Source organism: Metarhizium brunneum, chromosome 2 (genome assembly GCF_013426205.1).
Source record: "Metarhizium brunneum chromosome 2, complete sequence".
Lineage (NCBI taxonomy): Eukaryota > Fungi > Ascomycota > Sordariomycetes > Hypocreales > Clavicipitaceae > Metarhizium > Metarhizium brunneum.
The window spans coordinates 6,473,723-6,490,097 of NC_089423.1; the positions used below are offsets into that span (position 1 = coordinate 6,473,723).

Genomic DNA, 16,375 nt, shown 5'->3' on the forward strand with positions numbered 1-16,375 from the left:
TACCAGTTGCCTCTCTAGCGCCTGTTGCTTTCCACACGATGACCCTCTCAACCCTATATAAATGTCCGCATTCGCCAGACTCCTAAGCAACGAGCAAGCTTCCGCCAAAATAAGACCCTGTTGTTTTTTAATCCATGTATCATCGTAAACAAGCAATCCAATCTAGTTCATGAGGATGGAGGCCTAGGTAATTCGTTAGTTGTTCCCTTTGACTGCAACCAGGAAAGTCGGGGCGCTGTGATAAGGCATATCAGGAGTCCCTAATTCTACTCACAGCCATGAAAACGCAGCATATGCTTATGTACGGACTAAGCCGCTCCCCTATTCTCGCGCATTTCCAGAAGATGCCCATGACACTGCTTGCGTCAGCTGTTTTCGTTCCTCGTCTTATCGGCGCAATTGCGCATCAACCATGGAGATCTAAAAGAGCACTGCGCCATACCCATTCTTGTTTCTGTCCATAATCCCAGGCGTGAAGTGGTGGACGTATGCGCTCGTGCAAATCAGGAGGAGGAGGACGAGGAGGAGCGATCGGAAGTTGAAGAGTGCAGACTATAGAATGTCAGGTTTCGATGGAGTTCCTACAGGCAACGCGGGGGGGTAAGAATTTACCATGGCTGCAGCAGCTTGAGCGACAGAGATAAAACAGGAGATGGCGAAGATAAGGAGGCGCAAATCCCGGTGGTTGCGGAGGCCGCGATATTGGATTTGAATGTTGGCCTCTTAGCCTGGTATGCTCCCTACAGTCGTAGTAACTACCACGTAGTTCCAGGAGGCACAATTGTGGGGAGGAGCAAAGATTCGCCGACCCGTGCCTTGGCGGCACATGCGTGGTGGTGCTCCAAGCTCATTCTTGCACTTCCTCTCAACACGATCAAGAGCTTCACTACCTCTTTTCTTCTCGCCGAGTGCATCTGACTTCCGTCTACGGACCGTGGTGCGGCGGACGGCAGAATTATTCTACGCTCTACTCCGTACTTGCCTGCCGACAATAAGCCTTGCTCGGTCGCCGTCCATATCCATCCCGTCACCACATTCACTCAGCACTCATCCCCGCGAAGCGGCACAACCACCGTCAAAATGGAACCACGAGCACGAGCCGGCAAAAATGTCGGTAAGATGAATTTTTCCCACAACGAGCGTGCGTAGTCTCCCTGGTCGATAGTTCCCACGCCCTCTCCCGGGTTTGCTCCCCCGGCAACTAACCCACACGCAGTCGCCCAGCTCCTCTACGCCCATGGCGACGTCAAAAACCCTCTCCCCGAAACAGTTCGCGTTCTGGATGAAATCCTCACAGACTTCATGCAGTCCATCGCCTTTGAGGCCACCCGCGCGGCACACTACTCGGGCCGTCAAAAGATAAAATACGAGGACTTTGAGTTTGCGTTCCGCAAGAACCCTGCGTTTTTGGGCAAGGTGCAAGAGGTGTTTGAGAAGCAAAAGGAGATCAAGAAGGCGCGTGAGATTCTGAGGGACGGCGAAGATGAGATAATGAAGGATGCGGCCGAGGAGGAGAGGAGGAGAGAGAAGGAGGATGTTACCGGCGCAGGAGGAGCAGGGAAGGTGAACAGAGCAGAGGAGGAGCTGGGCGAGGCCGACGATGATGCCGAGGCCGAGATGGATGCTTTGGGGAAGAAGAAGTAATTGTCCTGTTGGACAGAAGGTTGGGGTTTTGGCATAAAATTTGGCGTCAAGGGTTAGCGGCATCGACGGCGTTGCAGGATTATATTGCATCGAGGTACTTGTTTGGGACGAGCGACGGGATGGCAAACCGGAGTTTATGCAGTCATGGCATTTCGTGGACTGAATGTGGACACGAGAGTCTTTATTTTAATGATACCAAGTTTCCATATGTTACACTTCTCGGGCCAAAACTACTACTAGGAGGCGCAGAGGGTGTTTTGATGACTGTCACTAACCACGTCAGCTAAGACAAGATGGCTCGTTGGAATTTTTATTCAATACATCGGATTTTAATAGCTCATCATGGGACATGTCTTGTGATAGCTGTACTGTCGCCAAAACCAAGGACCACGCGCGTGGGTATAGGATCAGATTGGTTCTACAAAATTCGTACAAGTTGATGGTGACGATGGCTACTTCCTAAATGGGCCAGTGTGGCCGCAATCACTAGCTTTTTGGAGCTACTCCCACTCGGGGGGGCATTAGACTTTAGACTTTGAATCGATACGTCCTTTCTGCTGCGAAGCATCTTTTGTCCATGTGTGAAGGAATCATGTCTCAACACCACGCATAAATGCTTCAACTCACAAAACACCCAACCGACGACGCACATGCCACCATCTTGGGCAGATTAGCAATGGGCCGCCAGAGATCCCTGTTCAACGACCTGGAGCCCCGCCTCCGATCCCGACCAAGGCAACCAACCTTGTCAATGCGATATCGGGCTCCAAATACTCCATCCCCAACCAACCGCCACTTACAACCAGACCAAACATGCAACTAACAACAGACGGGCGTTCACTAAGAAATCCCATCCTTCTCCGGCCCTCCTTATTAGCCAACACAGGCACGGATTATTCCCGAGCCCTCGCCCCCGACTGGTTGTGGCGGCGTTACCAGGCCCTGATACCCAGTCGTTTCCTTGGACGGATCTCTGTACGGCTGCTTTAACTCCACATTTTGGGTTGACGGGCGCCCGATCTCTGGAATTGCGTTACTGTGACTCGCTGTATCCTGGACAAGATTTTGGGTAAAGGCGATGACGGAACCAAGTTGCTTTGCACCAGACCATTGCCGCCCATTCGAATGCTGACCTGCATGGGACAACTCCATGTAGTTACAAACTGCCACTTTTTCTCCTCTTCTTCTCCACGGCCACAACTGTTGGGGATTCAAATGGCTTCAGAGAGGGCTAGTTTTGGGAAGCGTTTTCGTCTTTTATTTGGTCAACCCACTATTGAAAACAGAAAAATCCTGGCTGCCGGTAGCCAACACCCCCCTTCATCGACAATTTGTCAACCCCGCCTCACGTAAATGGATCATGGACCGGGGACTATCATTGACCGCTCCGCGTGAAGCAACGGATGGCCGGACCGGCCGGCTCACAGCAAAGAAAAACACCGGGCACGCAACATCACAGCGCGGATTTCGACATGTCCAATCACCTCATGGACGAGGTGACAAATCTCAGGTCGCCGAGGCAGAAACCCTCCGGAGCCTCTCTATAAGTCCGGCCCCCGGCGGCCGACTGTCACCGATTCCACATGGACCATATCACCCGCCGGGCGGTATACACGTTACTACGGGCATGAAATTCTCACCGCTGAAGAGATTCTGGACAGCAAACAAGCCAGCCATACTCGTTGCCCTGTCGCAGCTATTCGGCGCCACGATGAATCTAAGCGCCAGGTTCCTGGAGCTAGAGGGCGAGGGCATGCACCCCGTGCAGATGCTCCTCCTTCGCCAGGCCGTCACATCCATCTGCTGCCTGGCGTACATGTGGTGGGTGAGCATACCAGACTACCCATTTGGCAAGAAGGAGATCCGGTGGCTCCTCCTGGTGCGCGGATGCACAGGCTTCTTTGGTATCTTTGGCGTGTGGTGGTCCATGATGTACCTCCCGCTGGCCGACGCAACCGTCATCACGTTCCTGGCCCCCGGCGTTGCAGGATTCGTGTGTTACTTCCTCCTCAAGGAACCCTTCACGCGGCTCGAGCAGCTCGCCACGCTCGTGGCCCTCCTGGGCGTCGTCCTCATCGCCCAGCCCGTGGCTTTGTTTGCGACGACGGCCGACGCAGCCAGCTCCAGCTCCGGGCGAGCCCGTCGTGCCTCCTCCATCCCCGGCTCTGATCACGAAACCACGCCTCGAGAACGACTGCTGGCTGTCGGCGTGGCCCTGATCGGCGTCCTTGGTGCCGCTGGCGCCTTCACGACCCTCCGGGCCATTGGGAAGCGGGCGCACCCCCTGATTTCCGTAAACGCCTTTGCTGTGATTTGCAGCATTATATGCGTCACGGCGCTGGGGCTCGGCCCCGTCCTGGACATCGGGCAGCCTTCTCTGCGGTGGATTGCGCCGACGAGCCTGAAGCAGTGGCTGCTTCTGCTGTCACTGGGCGGGCTCGGCTTCGTCATGCAGTATCTTTTGACGGCGGGCCTGGCTGCGGACAAGTCGAACCGGGCGAATGCCATGATTTACACGCACATGCTGTTTGCTGCAAGCTTTGATCGCTGGATATTTGGCCGACGCATGGGGTTGATGAGCTTTGCCGGATGCACGCTCATCCTGGGCAGTGCTGTCGGCGTCATCTTTATGAAGAGGGCACCTGCACCGCCAAAGGCCGAGGATGTGGAGAGGCAAAGCAATCTGTCTGGTGAGGCTGAAGGGTCGCCTATGCTCGTAGGTGTTGCTGGGCATACCGAGAGTGTGAATCTCGAGAGAATTAGATAGGCAAGCCGCAAACGTACTGCCCGCACGTTAGAATATACGAATTGCAGTGTAGATGAAACATACCAAATTCTATTTTACTCCGTTTCCCGTCCGCCACTACCACATATAACCATGAGAAAACATAAACGTGATTACTTGATTTCAGCACAATGTTAAACCTGATGGAAATACACCTCAAATTACGTTATTTGAGTAGCACGATGCGTCGCCAAATGATGTGTACGCCTTACAGCGTACAGGGTAAGTGTGACTTTACCCACGCAGGGACCACGTCACGTGATGGTAAAACTAGCAGTCACGTCGCGACGCCTCTAGCAAACGGGGAGCTGTAAGGCTGGGCGCGGAAAAAAGATTCGAAATCGGAAAAGCAATACCAAAACACCAACGAATCGACAACGTTCCCCATCGATTTCGCGCCCTCCGGAGCATGAAAAACGCTTTTTAGAAGCTCCCCCAAAGTGAACGCGGGTAAAACGGCATTTTCGTTTTTTTTCAATCGACGACGAAGGACTGTTGTTCCCTGGGCATCGGTAATCGCCAAACCGCCAAAATGGTCCAGATCAGCGAAGTCAAGGGCAACAAGCGGGACAACCGCACGGCAGCTCATACACATATCAGGGGACTTGGGCTGAAGTCTGATGGGTTTGCGGAGAAGAATGCGGCTGGATTTGTAGGCCAAGTTCCGGCCCGAGAGGTACTGATGACACACTCCTTTTTTTTACACGCTCTCCTTTGAAGGGCCGGTGATGGGGCTTGCTAACGTGTCTTCTTCTGTCAACAGTCGTGCGGCGTCGTGGTCGATCTGATTCGGTCTCACAAGATGGCTGGCAGAGGGGTGCTTCTCGCGGGAGGACCTGGCACGGGAAAGACGGCGCTCGCGCTCGCCGTCAGCCAGGAGTTGGGAACCAAGATCCCGTTCTGCCCCATTGTCGGCAGCGAAATCTACTCGACCGAAGTCAAGAAGACGGAGGTGCTCATGGAGAACTTCCGGAGGGCAATCGGCCTCAAGGTCAGGGAGACCAAGGAGGTCTACGAGGGCGAGGTCACGGAGCTCACGCCGGAGGAGGCCGAGAACCCGCTGGGCGGCTACGGCAAGACCATTAGCACGCTGCTCATCGGGCTCAAGAGCGCCAAGGGGCAGAAGAAGCTCCGCCTCGACCCCAGCATCTACGAGGCGATCCAGAAGGAGAGGGTGACGGTCGGCGACGTCATCTACATCGAGGCCAACACGGGCGCCTGCAAGCGGGTGGGCAGGTCGGACGCCTACGCGACCGAGTTTGACCTCGAGGCCGAGGAGTACGTGCCCATCCCCAAGGGCGAGGTGCACAAGAAGAAGGAAATCGTGCAGGACGTGACTCTACACGACCTGGACGTGGCCAACGCCAGACCGCAAGGCGGTCAGGACATCATGAGCATGATGGGCCAGCTCATGAAGCCCAAAATGACTGAGATTACGGAGAAACTACGCGCCGAAATCAACAAAGTGGTCAGCAAGTACATCGACCAAGGCGTGGCTGAACTCGTTCCGGGCGTGCTCTTCATTGACGAAGTAAGTCGGCACAATTCCATTCTCGTCCCTGGCTCCTCCATTCTCTCCTAGTTCCCATGTTTCACTTTTTCTGGAACAACCTCAAGGGCGACCATGGGGGAGAATAATAAACCCCCTCCCCACCCCCCTCCATTGACAAATACTGACCGCATCGTCCGTAGGCGCACATGCTTGACGTAGAATGCTTCACCTACCTCAACCGGGCTCTGGAATCGCCGATTGCGCCGATTGTGGTCCTGGCGTCAAATCGCGGAATGTGCACAATAAGAGGCACTGACGACATTGTCGCTGCCCACGGCATTCCAACCGACTTTCTCGCGCGGCTGCTCATTATTCCTACCGCCCCTTATCAAGCCGACGAGATCAAGCAGATTGTGCGGATACGAGCCTCCACCGAGGGCGTCGCCATCACGGATGCGGCTATAGACAAGATCTCGGACCATGGCGTGCGCATTAGCCTTCGGTATTGCTTGCAGCTACTGACCCCGGCAAGGTATGCAGCTTGGCCCTTTTTTTCTTTTTTGCTTGTACTCCTTTGTTTTTCCTTTTTTTCTTGTTTCGTGAAGAACCCCTGCTTAGGCAGCCGCTTTCTTCCTTCCCTCTTGTTTCTCTCCCCCCCCTTCCCCCCCGGCCGAGATGCTCTAGTGCCGAGTGGTACATGGGGCGAGGACGTGAGTGGTCCGTCGGCATCGTTTCCTCGGCGGGCGTGGATTTGTGTCTGAGACATTGTCGCTGACAAAACAACACAACAGCATTCTTGCAAAAGCCAACGGCCGCTCCCAGATTGACGTCCAAGACGTTGGCGAGTGCGAAGACCTGTTCCTCGACGCTCGCCGTAGCGCTTCGCTATTGAGCAGCGAAGCTGGACGTGACTACATCTCGTAGTGTGAAATTTTGTTGAGGTTCAAATTTTTTTTTTTCTTCCTTCAGTCAGTGGGAGTTGCATCCAATAGCCGCTGCTAGTTGCCGTGTTGTCTAGATTTTTAGAGGGGAAAGTCAAAACGAACTGGATTTTACTTTTTGTGTTTACTACTGGAGATGGAGAGATGGCGCCGGGATAGGGCTTGATTTTGGCTTTTTGTTTTCCGTCACCTTTCACATCACGCTTGTTATCTTTGCCCCATTGTTACTGCTGGTTTTTATAGGTAACAAGGAATGACTACTAAAAAAGAAGTGTACGTATTGGAGAACACGAGAAGGGCGGAGGGGATGGTGAAAAAAACCAAGGAATAAACGTCTCGATACAGTTGTGCAGGCAACAAGTGACCCAGGCACAAGCCATGCAAGACAGGATCAAAATGCTACGAGACTTGCTGGCCCCCATCTTGTTGAATATGGATTCATTGGCTCCCAGCTTCTTTCCTGAGTAATGGCATTGCAGACCATTCTTCTGCGAGGCATCGTCTACGACGTTGCCTGCGAGGCCGAGACATCCAGGGGACTGTGTAAGATGGACCACCACCACCAGCTTGGGTGCCTGCCTGGTGGCCCCCCAAAGCACCAGACACACCTCATACACACATCCGCATCATCATCACACCATCTCCACGCAGCCCCAACCTTCCAACCTTCCACGAGTGACCGGGGGCCACACTTGCAGAGTTGGATCGTCCAGAGTTGGCGCAGATTCAGTATCACGTGCAGGAATATGTTGAGTCGAGTTCGGATGGCCCGTCGTCTTTGTCTCAGGCATTGGGCATTCCAGACGCCATCTAACTTACATTCCTGTGGGGGGTACTGGGCTTGGTCATTGTCGCCCTTGGGTGAGGTTGGGGCGGGTACGGGGTGGAGGAGGTCTTCATGTCCAGAAAGCCACACGGCGGCAACTGTGGATGGCGTAGTGAAAGCCTCTGATTCAACACACACATAGAGCCGAAAGAGAGAGAGAGAGAGAGAAAGAGGCGAGAGAGAGACCTCATGGGCAGGCAGGCCGTGCTAGGATGTCAAGCATGTTGGGACTTGGCCGCTACAGCCGATGTGACAAGACGAAAGCATGTAGGTGTGTCTTTTCTTGATTATCTTCGGTGCTGGGAACTTGTTCATAACCGTTGATAGTCCCTGGCACCTTTCCGCTACCGGTTTCTTGGTAGAACCCTAAAACGAAGAGCAAGAACGATGGATGAAGTGCCGACAGTCTAGGACGGGGGATCCGTAGATGTTTGTAGGGTTCTGCTGGCCGGACAAAGGAATAAGCTCTGCCTGGATCCGATCTGACAGACGATCGAAACCTTCTGGCACAACCGGGGCTGGCTGCCAAATCCACATTGGCGGTCTCCCGAGACATGTACGAGTTCCCACTGGCTCAGACTGCTTCGCTGTCGAGCCAGATAATGGCGGCCAAAGCCAGCCAGCCTTGAGCTTATCCAAAGGCGGGTTGTCGGCGAGCCAGTTCTCATTGTCAACTGTGGTAGGCCTGACGCTCGTCCAGAGTGCAAGAATACCAGCGAATATTCTCTCTGGCAACAGCCTTTCCCACCACTCCGAATTTCGAGTATGCTCCCTCCCCATTCTTTATTATCCCTAGACGTCCTGGCTCTGCGTCTTGGCCGTTTGCTCATATTTTCATCTTTCACATCCGTGAATTACATCACGAACCCGAAAAAACCTCACAGCTCGGGGTTTGGTGTAAGCTGGGACGCAACTGGGTGATCATCCTTGCACCCCCCCTTTTTCTCACCGTCGTTTGCCCCCATTCGCCGCACCATGACCGAAGTACTGTCTTTCGCTACTCGAGATATGGAAACCGTGAGTGCTTCTCTTCATCCTCACATAAGTCTCCAGAGGCCCTTCAGGAATAGCGGAGGCTTTACCCTGGCATCAGACGGGAGACAATCTCCTAGCCCCTTTAGGTCGGGCTCGGGGAGAAAAAGGGCGTCGGCCATCAACACTGCGGATGCCAACCACGGCATGTTTGAGCCACTCAATGTTGGTGCTTCTAGTCAAGATGGCCCCCGCGATATAATATGTCTGTGTACCCCGGCACCCAAGATACCCAGACCAAGAAATGGTGAGTGAACTTGCAAGCAGTCACATTTTGCCACAGATTTCTTAGGCTCTCCCTGGCGCTTCGGGAGGCTTGCTTGGGAGTATCCTGAGCAGCAATGTTATCACGGGATAAGTCAACAATAGACACTTGTGTTTGACGACTTCTGCTCCCGCAATGAAAGCTGTGTGATGGCTAACTAACTTGTTCCGTCTCAGCATTCATTTTGTATCGCCAACACCATCAGTCACAAGTCACCGCCGAAAACCCCAAGCTTTCGAATCCAGAAATATCCAAAATTATTGGAGACAAGTGGAAACACGAAAGTGAAGATGTCAAGGACAACTGGAAGAAGCTGGCTGAAGAGGAGAAGCAGCGCCACCAGCATCAGTATCCAAATTACCGATACCAGCCTCGAAGGAGTGCCAAGAATCAAAGCACCTGGACGAGCACATCACCATCGGATGAGCATGGTCGATGCCCGAAATGCCATGGCCGTTCCATTTCAACACCAAGGACACCTTCGACGCCGTATTCAACCTCACCAGCTGGAAATTTCACACTGGCGTCCCAGCCTCAGCCAGGGTTAAGGCGGCCAGACACGGCTGCCTTGTCTCGTCGATCGAGCTTTGAGCAATCCCCGACCAGTGGGCTGCCGTTCACCCACCAGCTGCCGCCTGTTCGGGACGTTGAAAAAAGTGAGCCGAGTTCTCCTGAGATCAAACGGCGACGTGCGAATGGTGTAGGCGGGTACCATGTCATCGCTGGAACAGCCGGGGCATACACTACCAGACCACCTGCACCCCCGGATTTGAGCCGCACACTGCCGGAGGGCACTACTGGTCGGGTGAGGCATTACGTCGGGACGACATTGCCAGACCTGGCCAGCCTTCCGAGGTCACAGAGCGGTCCTATGCCACCGCCTCTGCGGCCTCCAGGGTCCTACAATGAGCCTCTGGGTCGTCGACACAGTGGCTTTGACGAATCTCTTCGGTTGCCGCCCCTTCAAACGTCAATTCCTCCCTCGCCTTCGAGGTCGCCAGGGGTGGAAAGTAGGCATGCAGACATACCGTCAGCGAGATTAAATGTCTCACCGACGAGGAAGCCACACTCGATCAGCCAAGAGACAATGGCGATGAAGAAACCAAACTTGAGCCAGAAGCTAGGCATTTTGTCCACCATTACACGGGTGTTGCCTCCAGAAGGTCAGCATGGGCCACATCGTGACAGGCGAGGGGTGTTCATCGCCGTTGAAGGCAACGCAAGCAAAGGGCTTCTTGATGAGGTTGGTGTGTCTATAGAGAAAGCCTTGGCGGCAGGCGGAGATGTGGCCCTTAAAGTATGGTCAAATGAAGCTGGTCTGGCGGAAGGGAGATCGACTAAGACCTCTGCTGAAACTGATCAAGGGAATGATGGTGCTGCCGTGGACAGTCTGCTCTCAGAATACTTTGATACCATTTTATCTTGGCGGCAAAAGTCAAAGCAGATTGCCTATCACGTCACAGGCGGACGTGCTGGAGGCACTATTCAAGACCAAGACCAGGAGAAGGATTCAAAGGTGGTGCAAGCTCCGTTGACTGAGGTATGCACTCCGCCAGATGATGGGAGACGTCCAACGGCTGCGCCAAAAATGCCGGTTGCTTTGGTGAAGGGTGGTTTCAGTCTGACCATTTCAGACAAGTATGCTTCTGCCATGACCATGTCGGACAGATACAGCCCTGTAGACCATTGGCAATGGACGGCCAGTCTTTGGCGGGGAACTGCCAATCCTGATCTGGTTGTGCATATACAAGAAAGTCAGGACGATGCTGCCAAGCCAGGCGTTGTCGACATCTCGAGAAATATGGGACTGATCTCTGTAAGAGTATTGACCGGGCAAGGCTTGGATGAAGCAACAGAGCGCAGGATGGCCTTTGAGGTGATGGAATGGATGAGGGAGGCCTTCTCCCGAGACTGAGTCTGTGAGAGCTGGAGACATGATTCAGTTTGATCCGTCGGTGTTGTCGTCGGAAGGAGCGCCACCATATTATGAAGAGAAAAATGGCGGTTGTGTAGTGGCGTCAAGAAGCCACGAGAGCAGAGGATTGAATGCCATCCATGGGCATGTGGACATGAGGAGAAGGAAGATTGCTTGTGCAAGCACCTTGCGGGCACATGGTTGTCTTGCACCAGACAGTTGTAGTATTGAAGGACTCGTTTTGGGGTGCCGTCCAACCGGTCATTGTGCCGTCTGTCGAATTGCGAACGTAGATGCGTGTAAGTAAATACACAGCGACATGGCCCAGGCTGCGTCTTGACTTGGTAAACTCGCTGGTCGGTCGAGGCGCTTGAACGCCACTCTGCCAGATGTCATCAACGAATGATTGTGTGGCCCAGAACGGGTTGATGAACGCGCGTGGTTTCAGATGGCGGGCCAAGCCAGGAACAATCATGGAAGCCTCAAATGTGAGGCAGCACTGCAGATGAAAGGCAGGCGGAGCCACTTAAACAGCAACAGCGACTCTGTGGGCTTGCAGCCACTAAGAAAGGCCCGGTGTGGCGCGTCTACTCTTACAGACGCGTCCCCCACAGTTGCCATGTGCAGCCGGCCTGTTTTGTTCCACCAGACTCGGTGCCACTTCTGCACACTGCATGTGGCCATCAACCCCTGGCGACATATTGATAGTATCGACAGCTTCAAGTCGTCGCCACCACCACCATCGCCATTACCACCAGCGTTCCAACTCCGCGGGCTTTGGCACCACAATGCTCCTACGCCTATCTTCTCATTCATAATGCCGGACTTTAAGCCTGGCCAGATAGTCCAGCTGAGCGACGGTCGCAAGGCTACGGTTCGATTTGCCGGCCAGACCAACTTCCAGGTTGGGGAGTGGATTGGCGTTGAACTCGAGGACAAGACTGGAAAGAATGATGGCAGCGTTCAGGGAGTCAGGTACTTTGATTGCCCCGCGGGCTACGGCATGTTTGTCAAGCCTATGATGGCGACAATTATTGCACAGGCTCCAAGTACCAAGCCCGTTGGCCGCAAACCAGCGCGCCCGAGCAGCTTTCATCCGGCATCAGTGAAGGCTGCTCCCAGCGGGGATGTTGCGCTAGCCAAGCGGAGGAGTTTGAACGCTCCCAGTCCCAGTCCAGTTCCCAAGTCTCGTCCTACTAGTCTTGTGAGGGTACGGATAGGAGCCCCAATTCCGACGTTCGACCTCGCTAACAGCCATGGTGTAGTCTCCCGCAAAGTCTCCAACAAAGCAGCTCAGCGCCGCATCCAGTGCCTCTGCTTCTCGAACAGGCACGCCATCAAATGCACGAGTTCCATCAACATCTGCGGTTGGAGCCGCCAGAGCAAGAACATCCGCTAGTGGACAGCGAACTCCAATGGGACCGCCGACCGTCCCTGCTCCGCGAACAGCACGAGTATCGTCAATATCTTCTACAACAGCCCGCGTCGGCGGAGTTCATGCAAGATCTGTCAGCGGAGCCCGTCCCCCCCAATCTATGCGCACTGTTTCACGACCAGACTCTGGCCGTCGGCCGTCGACCGATTCACAAGCGGGGCGTGATAGTGGCTCAGCCGATGATGCTGGTCCAGGTTCTCCCATTAAGAGTGATGGGGAGATTCTCTCACCGCAGCCTACGAGTCCAGTGGCAGGGAGGGCAAAAGCTCTCGAAAAAATTGCCGCTGCTACGTCTCCTGGAACGTCGTCTACTCCTCCACTGTCGAAACGAACAACTGCAGCTGTCACAACCCAAAGATCTGCTCCGAATTCCGCCTTGAATCGCGAAAATGAGGATTTGAAAGCGAAGCTCAAAGTGCTTGAACGTAAGCGCCTCGAGGACAGGGACAAGCTAAACCAACTGGATAGGGTTCAAAGTGAACGAGACAAGTTTGAAGGCATCATCCAGAAGCTCCAACAAAAATACCAACCCCAGCAACAAGAGAACGCTGAGCTGCGAAAACAGATGAAGGAAGCGGAAGCCAGATTTATATCAATTGAAAAGGAGCAAGCAGATCTCGAGGCCGAGCTTGAACTGTCAGTAGTCAACCGGCAGATCGCCGAGTTGGATCTTGAAGACTCGCAGTCGCAGGTAGAGGCGCTGAAACTGAAAACAGAAGAGCTGGAGCTCAAGGTTGACCTTCTTGAAGCCGAGAACTCTGATTATTGCAAAGGAATGTCACCGGAAGAACGCGCCAGCGCCGGCTGGATGCAGATGGAGAGCACCAATGAGCGGCTGCGTGAGGCCTTGATAAGGTTGCGCGACATAACACAAGACCAAGAGAAGGAACTGCGGGATCAGATCGCTGGGCTCGAGGAAGACATCAAGGAGCTCGGGCCAGTCAAGGAACATCACGATTTGACTAAAGAGAAACTGATCCGATCTGAACAGGTCGTTGAACAGCTTAAGGAACAACTTAACGACGCTCTTGGGGCCCAAAGTATGATTGAAGAATTGTCTGAGCAAAACATGGACATGTCTTCAATGATAGAAAAGCTCAAACTCGAGATTACAGAGCTTGAGACTCTCAAGGAGATTGACGATGAATTAGAAGCTAATCATGTGCAGTTGGAGAAGCAGATGCAGGAAGAGTTGGACATTAGAGACACTATCATTTCGGAACAAGTGCAGAGGGCTGGAAGACAACAAGGGGAGCTTGACGATAGGGCGCACACGATATTGCGATTCCGAGAACTTGTGGAAAGCTTGCAGGCTGATTTGGATGACATGAGAGCCTCACAGGCGGTGACCGAAGGCGAATCGGAGAAACTGAATGATCGCTCAAGAGCCATGATGGATTTGAACATGAAGCTCCAGATTTCCGTCGCAAAGGCACAAGTCAAGACAATCGATTTGGAGCTTCGCCACCTCGATGCCCAGGAAGCAGAGCAACATCTCGAGATTGTCAAGCTATTTCTCCCCGACACGTACCGTGAAGACCAGGATTCGGTTCTTGCACTGCTTCGGTTCCGAAGATTGGCATTCAAGGCAAATCTCGTCAACGGACTTATCAAAGAGCGTATCAATGGGCAGCCCCAACCCGGCCACGAAGATGACTTACTTGCTGGATGTGACGCAGTGGACAAGCTCGTGTGGGTGGCGGCAGTGTGTGACCGCTTCATCAACGACATTAGTCACTGCACCACTGAGCAGTTCTCGGCATATCAGAACTCCTTGCTCGAGCTCGAGCCCGTTGAGCGCGCGTTGAACAGCTGGATTGATGGTCTTCGTCGTGATGATCTCAAGGAAAAGAAGTGTGCCGAAGAGCTGCAGCGAACAATTGCCCTCATGTCACATTTGGCAGAGTTGCATATCTCCAATGGCCTTCCCAATTTTGCAGACTATGTATACATGTCGTCTTTAGTTGTGCAAAGCCACCTCGACTCGGCTGCAATAGCCTTTAATGCAACAAGAGTCATGGTTCAGCGCGCCATTTCTTCTGAAGCTGAAGAGGATGAGATGAGCCAGCTCTTTGCGAAAAAGTTTGACATGGTCATCACACAAACAAGAAGCACCAAGGTCATTGCTGGTAAAGCGGTTCGTGCCTTGGAGGATTTGAAGACCCGCTCGCTCTCACTACTTCCGGATACGAAACCGGTTTTTGAGCAATGCGAGCATAACAGCCGAGAGCTGGCAAACATAGCCCGAGCTATTGGCAACCACGTCCACTTGCTGCTTACCCAGGATGAAGGGCGGGTGGAGCCGTTCACGTACGGCGAGATTCAGAGCGCCGTTCACCAAGCTGTATTGGAGGCTACCTCTGCCTCCGAGTCCGAAATGTTCTCTGCGTACTTTTCCAAGCTGCGCATAGTGACTGGCCAGATCAACGACGTGGCTGCTCTGGCAACGGACCTCGACCAGACGGAAGAGTTTGACGTTCACCCAGCGCCGTGGAAACTGCGGTCTCAAGAGCTCAAGGTGCTCAAGACAGTACCTGCCGACGCCGAAGAAGAGCTGCGGCGCCTCAGGGAGGAACACAACGAAGCTCGGAGAACAATTGCTCAGCGAGATGAGCACCTCAGCACTGCTGTTCTCAAGATTGACACACTCGAGTCACGCATGCGCGATGCTCAGACTAATGTTGAACGCATTAGCAGTCTCCAGAAGCAACTCGAGGCGTCCGGTGAACAAGTCACCATTCTCAAAGAGGACATCGAGAAACAAGATCGAGAGCTCAAGGGTCTCGAGTCTGAGCGTGACAAATGGAAGAAGATTGCAAGCGACAGCCGAGCCTATGCAGATGGTGCGGATGCGGCTGGCATGAAGGCCGGCCAAGAGCGGGCAGTGGCAACTGCTCGCGAGATGGACGCCCTGAAGAAGAACATTGAAGGCCTACAATCAGCAGTGCGATACTTGCGAGAAGACAACCATCGGGCACGAATGACTGAACAGCAGAATTACGACTGGCTGGCAGAGCCGCTCAAGAAACCTACAAGTACCAGAGAACAACGCAGCGCACTCGTCGTCGCAGAAGGCAAGGATGTCTTGGGCGAACTCGTCAAGATGGCCACAGCGTCCAGGATGTTTGATTTTGGCACACTGCCGAAGGACAAACTGGCGTGGAAGCCTGCCAAGTCAACACCTCAATATCTCGCCGCTAAGCAAATGGAAGACTTTGCTGCCTGGAATGCCTGGCAACGCTCCGTTCTTCGAAAGTCATCGATGCTACGCACACCCGATGCCGGCAAGAGCCTTCTTCGGAACCCAGCTGCGCAGCTGCGGATACGGCTCCCTGGGCCAGATGGCAAGATAAAGACTGGATCAGCACTTGGCTGTGATGTCCAGGTTGTAGGGTCTCGGGAATGGGAGGCACTACAGAGCAGTAGCATTGCTGTGTAGATGCCCCCCAAAAAACGCCATTCAGCTACAACCCCAGGGTCGAGGTTATCCCGTGAAATTTCCTTTTCTCCTTTGTACCTATATACCCCGTGACCCTCTGAGGCCCGATGAACTGAAGATTTCTGTGTTCTGTTCTGTACATTTATCGTTGCGGCCGCATGCGGCACTTTACCTTGTATGCGTTATGCTTGTACGTATTATATTCTCTAGGCTATATAGGCGAGCAATAACGATTTCACTATAAGCAGACGCCGCAACCAACCCAGTTGAAGTCCCAGTGAACGACCTGTGTACGGCAGGTAATGTCACGGCTGCGCCTGTTGGAGTAGCAGGTACATGGAAGAAGCATCGCCACAGCGACAGGTCAAGTAATGGACAATCGTGGCTACGCCAGGTGGAAAAAGATGGATGGCGTTGGCTAAACACAGCTGGGCCAACAAGGAACCAAGCACAACCAGCCACATGGCATGGACCGTACAGGACTATCAGACACGTATATGCCTATCGCTAAGAATACCCTTTTCCAATGTCCTTGCCACCTGATATAGACATGTATATATATAAAGAAGAAAAGAGGAATGAGCAAAAACCAAAAACCAAA

At 53.5% G+C, this 16,375-nt stretch overlaps 6 protein-coding genes across 6 annotated transcripts; 5 read left to right on the forward strand and 1 right to left on the reverse strand.

Moving 5' to 3' along the window:
• Nucleotides 1-162: 162 nt before the first annotated feature.
• KISHA (Protein kish-A) lies at nt 163-615 on the reverse strand (the record flags this gene model as incomplete). The annotated part of the gene is made up of 4 exons (XM_066130460.1): nt 163-183; nt 275-356; nt 443-552; nt 613-615. 4 exons carry the CDS (start codon nt 613-615, stop codon nt 163-165), a joined length of 216 nt encoding a protein of 71 aa, XP_065986469.1.
• Nucleotides 616-1,080: 465 nt separating this feature from the next.
• Nucleotides 1,081-1,644, forward strand: taf13 (Transcription initiation factor TFIID subunit 13; the record flags this gene model as incomplete). Its single annotated transcript, XM_066130461.1, has 2 exons — nt 1,081-1,114; nt 1,217-1,644. The coding sequence occupies 2 exons, from the start codon at nt 1,081-1,083 to the stop codon at nt 1,642-1,644; spliced, it is 462 nt and encodes a 153-aa protein (XP_065986236.1).
• A 1,360-nt stretch (nt 1,645-3,004) lies between these two features.
• Nucleotides 3,005-4,411, forward strand: G6M90_00g049170 (uncharacterized protein; the record flags this gene model as incomplete). The annotated part of the gene is made up of 1 exon (XM_014689540.1): nt 3,005-4,411. The coding sequence occupies one exon, from the start codon at nt 3,005-3,007 to the stop codon at nt 4,409-4,411; it is 1,407 nt and encodes a 468-aa protein (XP_014545026.1).
• A 550-nt stretch (nt 4,412-4,961) lies between these two features.
• Nucleotides 4,962-6,845, forward strand: RVB1 (RuvB-like helicase 1; the record flags this gene model as incomplete). The annotated part of the gene is made up of 4 exons (XM_014689541.1): nt 4,962-5,105; nt 5,193-5,960; nt 6,122-6,453; nt 6,713-6,845. 4 exons carry the CDS (start codon nt 4,962-4,964, stop codon nt 6,843-6,845), a joined length of 1,377 nt encoding a protein of 458 aa, XP_014545027.1.
• A 1,818-nt stretch (nt 6,846-8,663) lies between these two features.
• On the forward strand, nt 8,664-10,900 carry RFG1 (Repressor of filamentous growth 1; the record flags this gene model as incomplete). The annotated part of the gene is made up of 2 exons (XM_014689542.1): nt 8,664-8,967; nt 9,162-10,900. The coding sequence occupies 2 exons, from the start codon at nt 8,664-8,666 to the stop codon at nt 10,898-10,900; spliced, it is 2,043 nt and encodes a 680-aa protein (XP_014545028.1).
• Nucleotides 10,901-11,717: 817 nt separating this feature from the next.
• Nucleotides 11,718-15,774, forward strand: ro-3 (Dynactin, isoform; the record flags this gene model as incomplete). The annotated part of the gene is made up of 2 exons (XM_014689543.1): nt 11,718-12,110; nt 12,166-15,774. The coding sequence occupies 2 exons, from the start codon at nt 11,718-11,720 to the stop codon at nt 15,772-15,774; spliced, it is 4,002 nt and encodes a 1,333-aa protein (XP_014545029.1).
• Between the last annotated feature and the right edge of the window lie 601 nt (nt 15,775-16,375).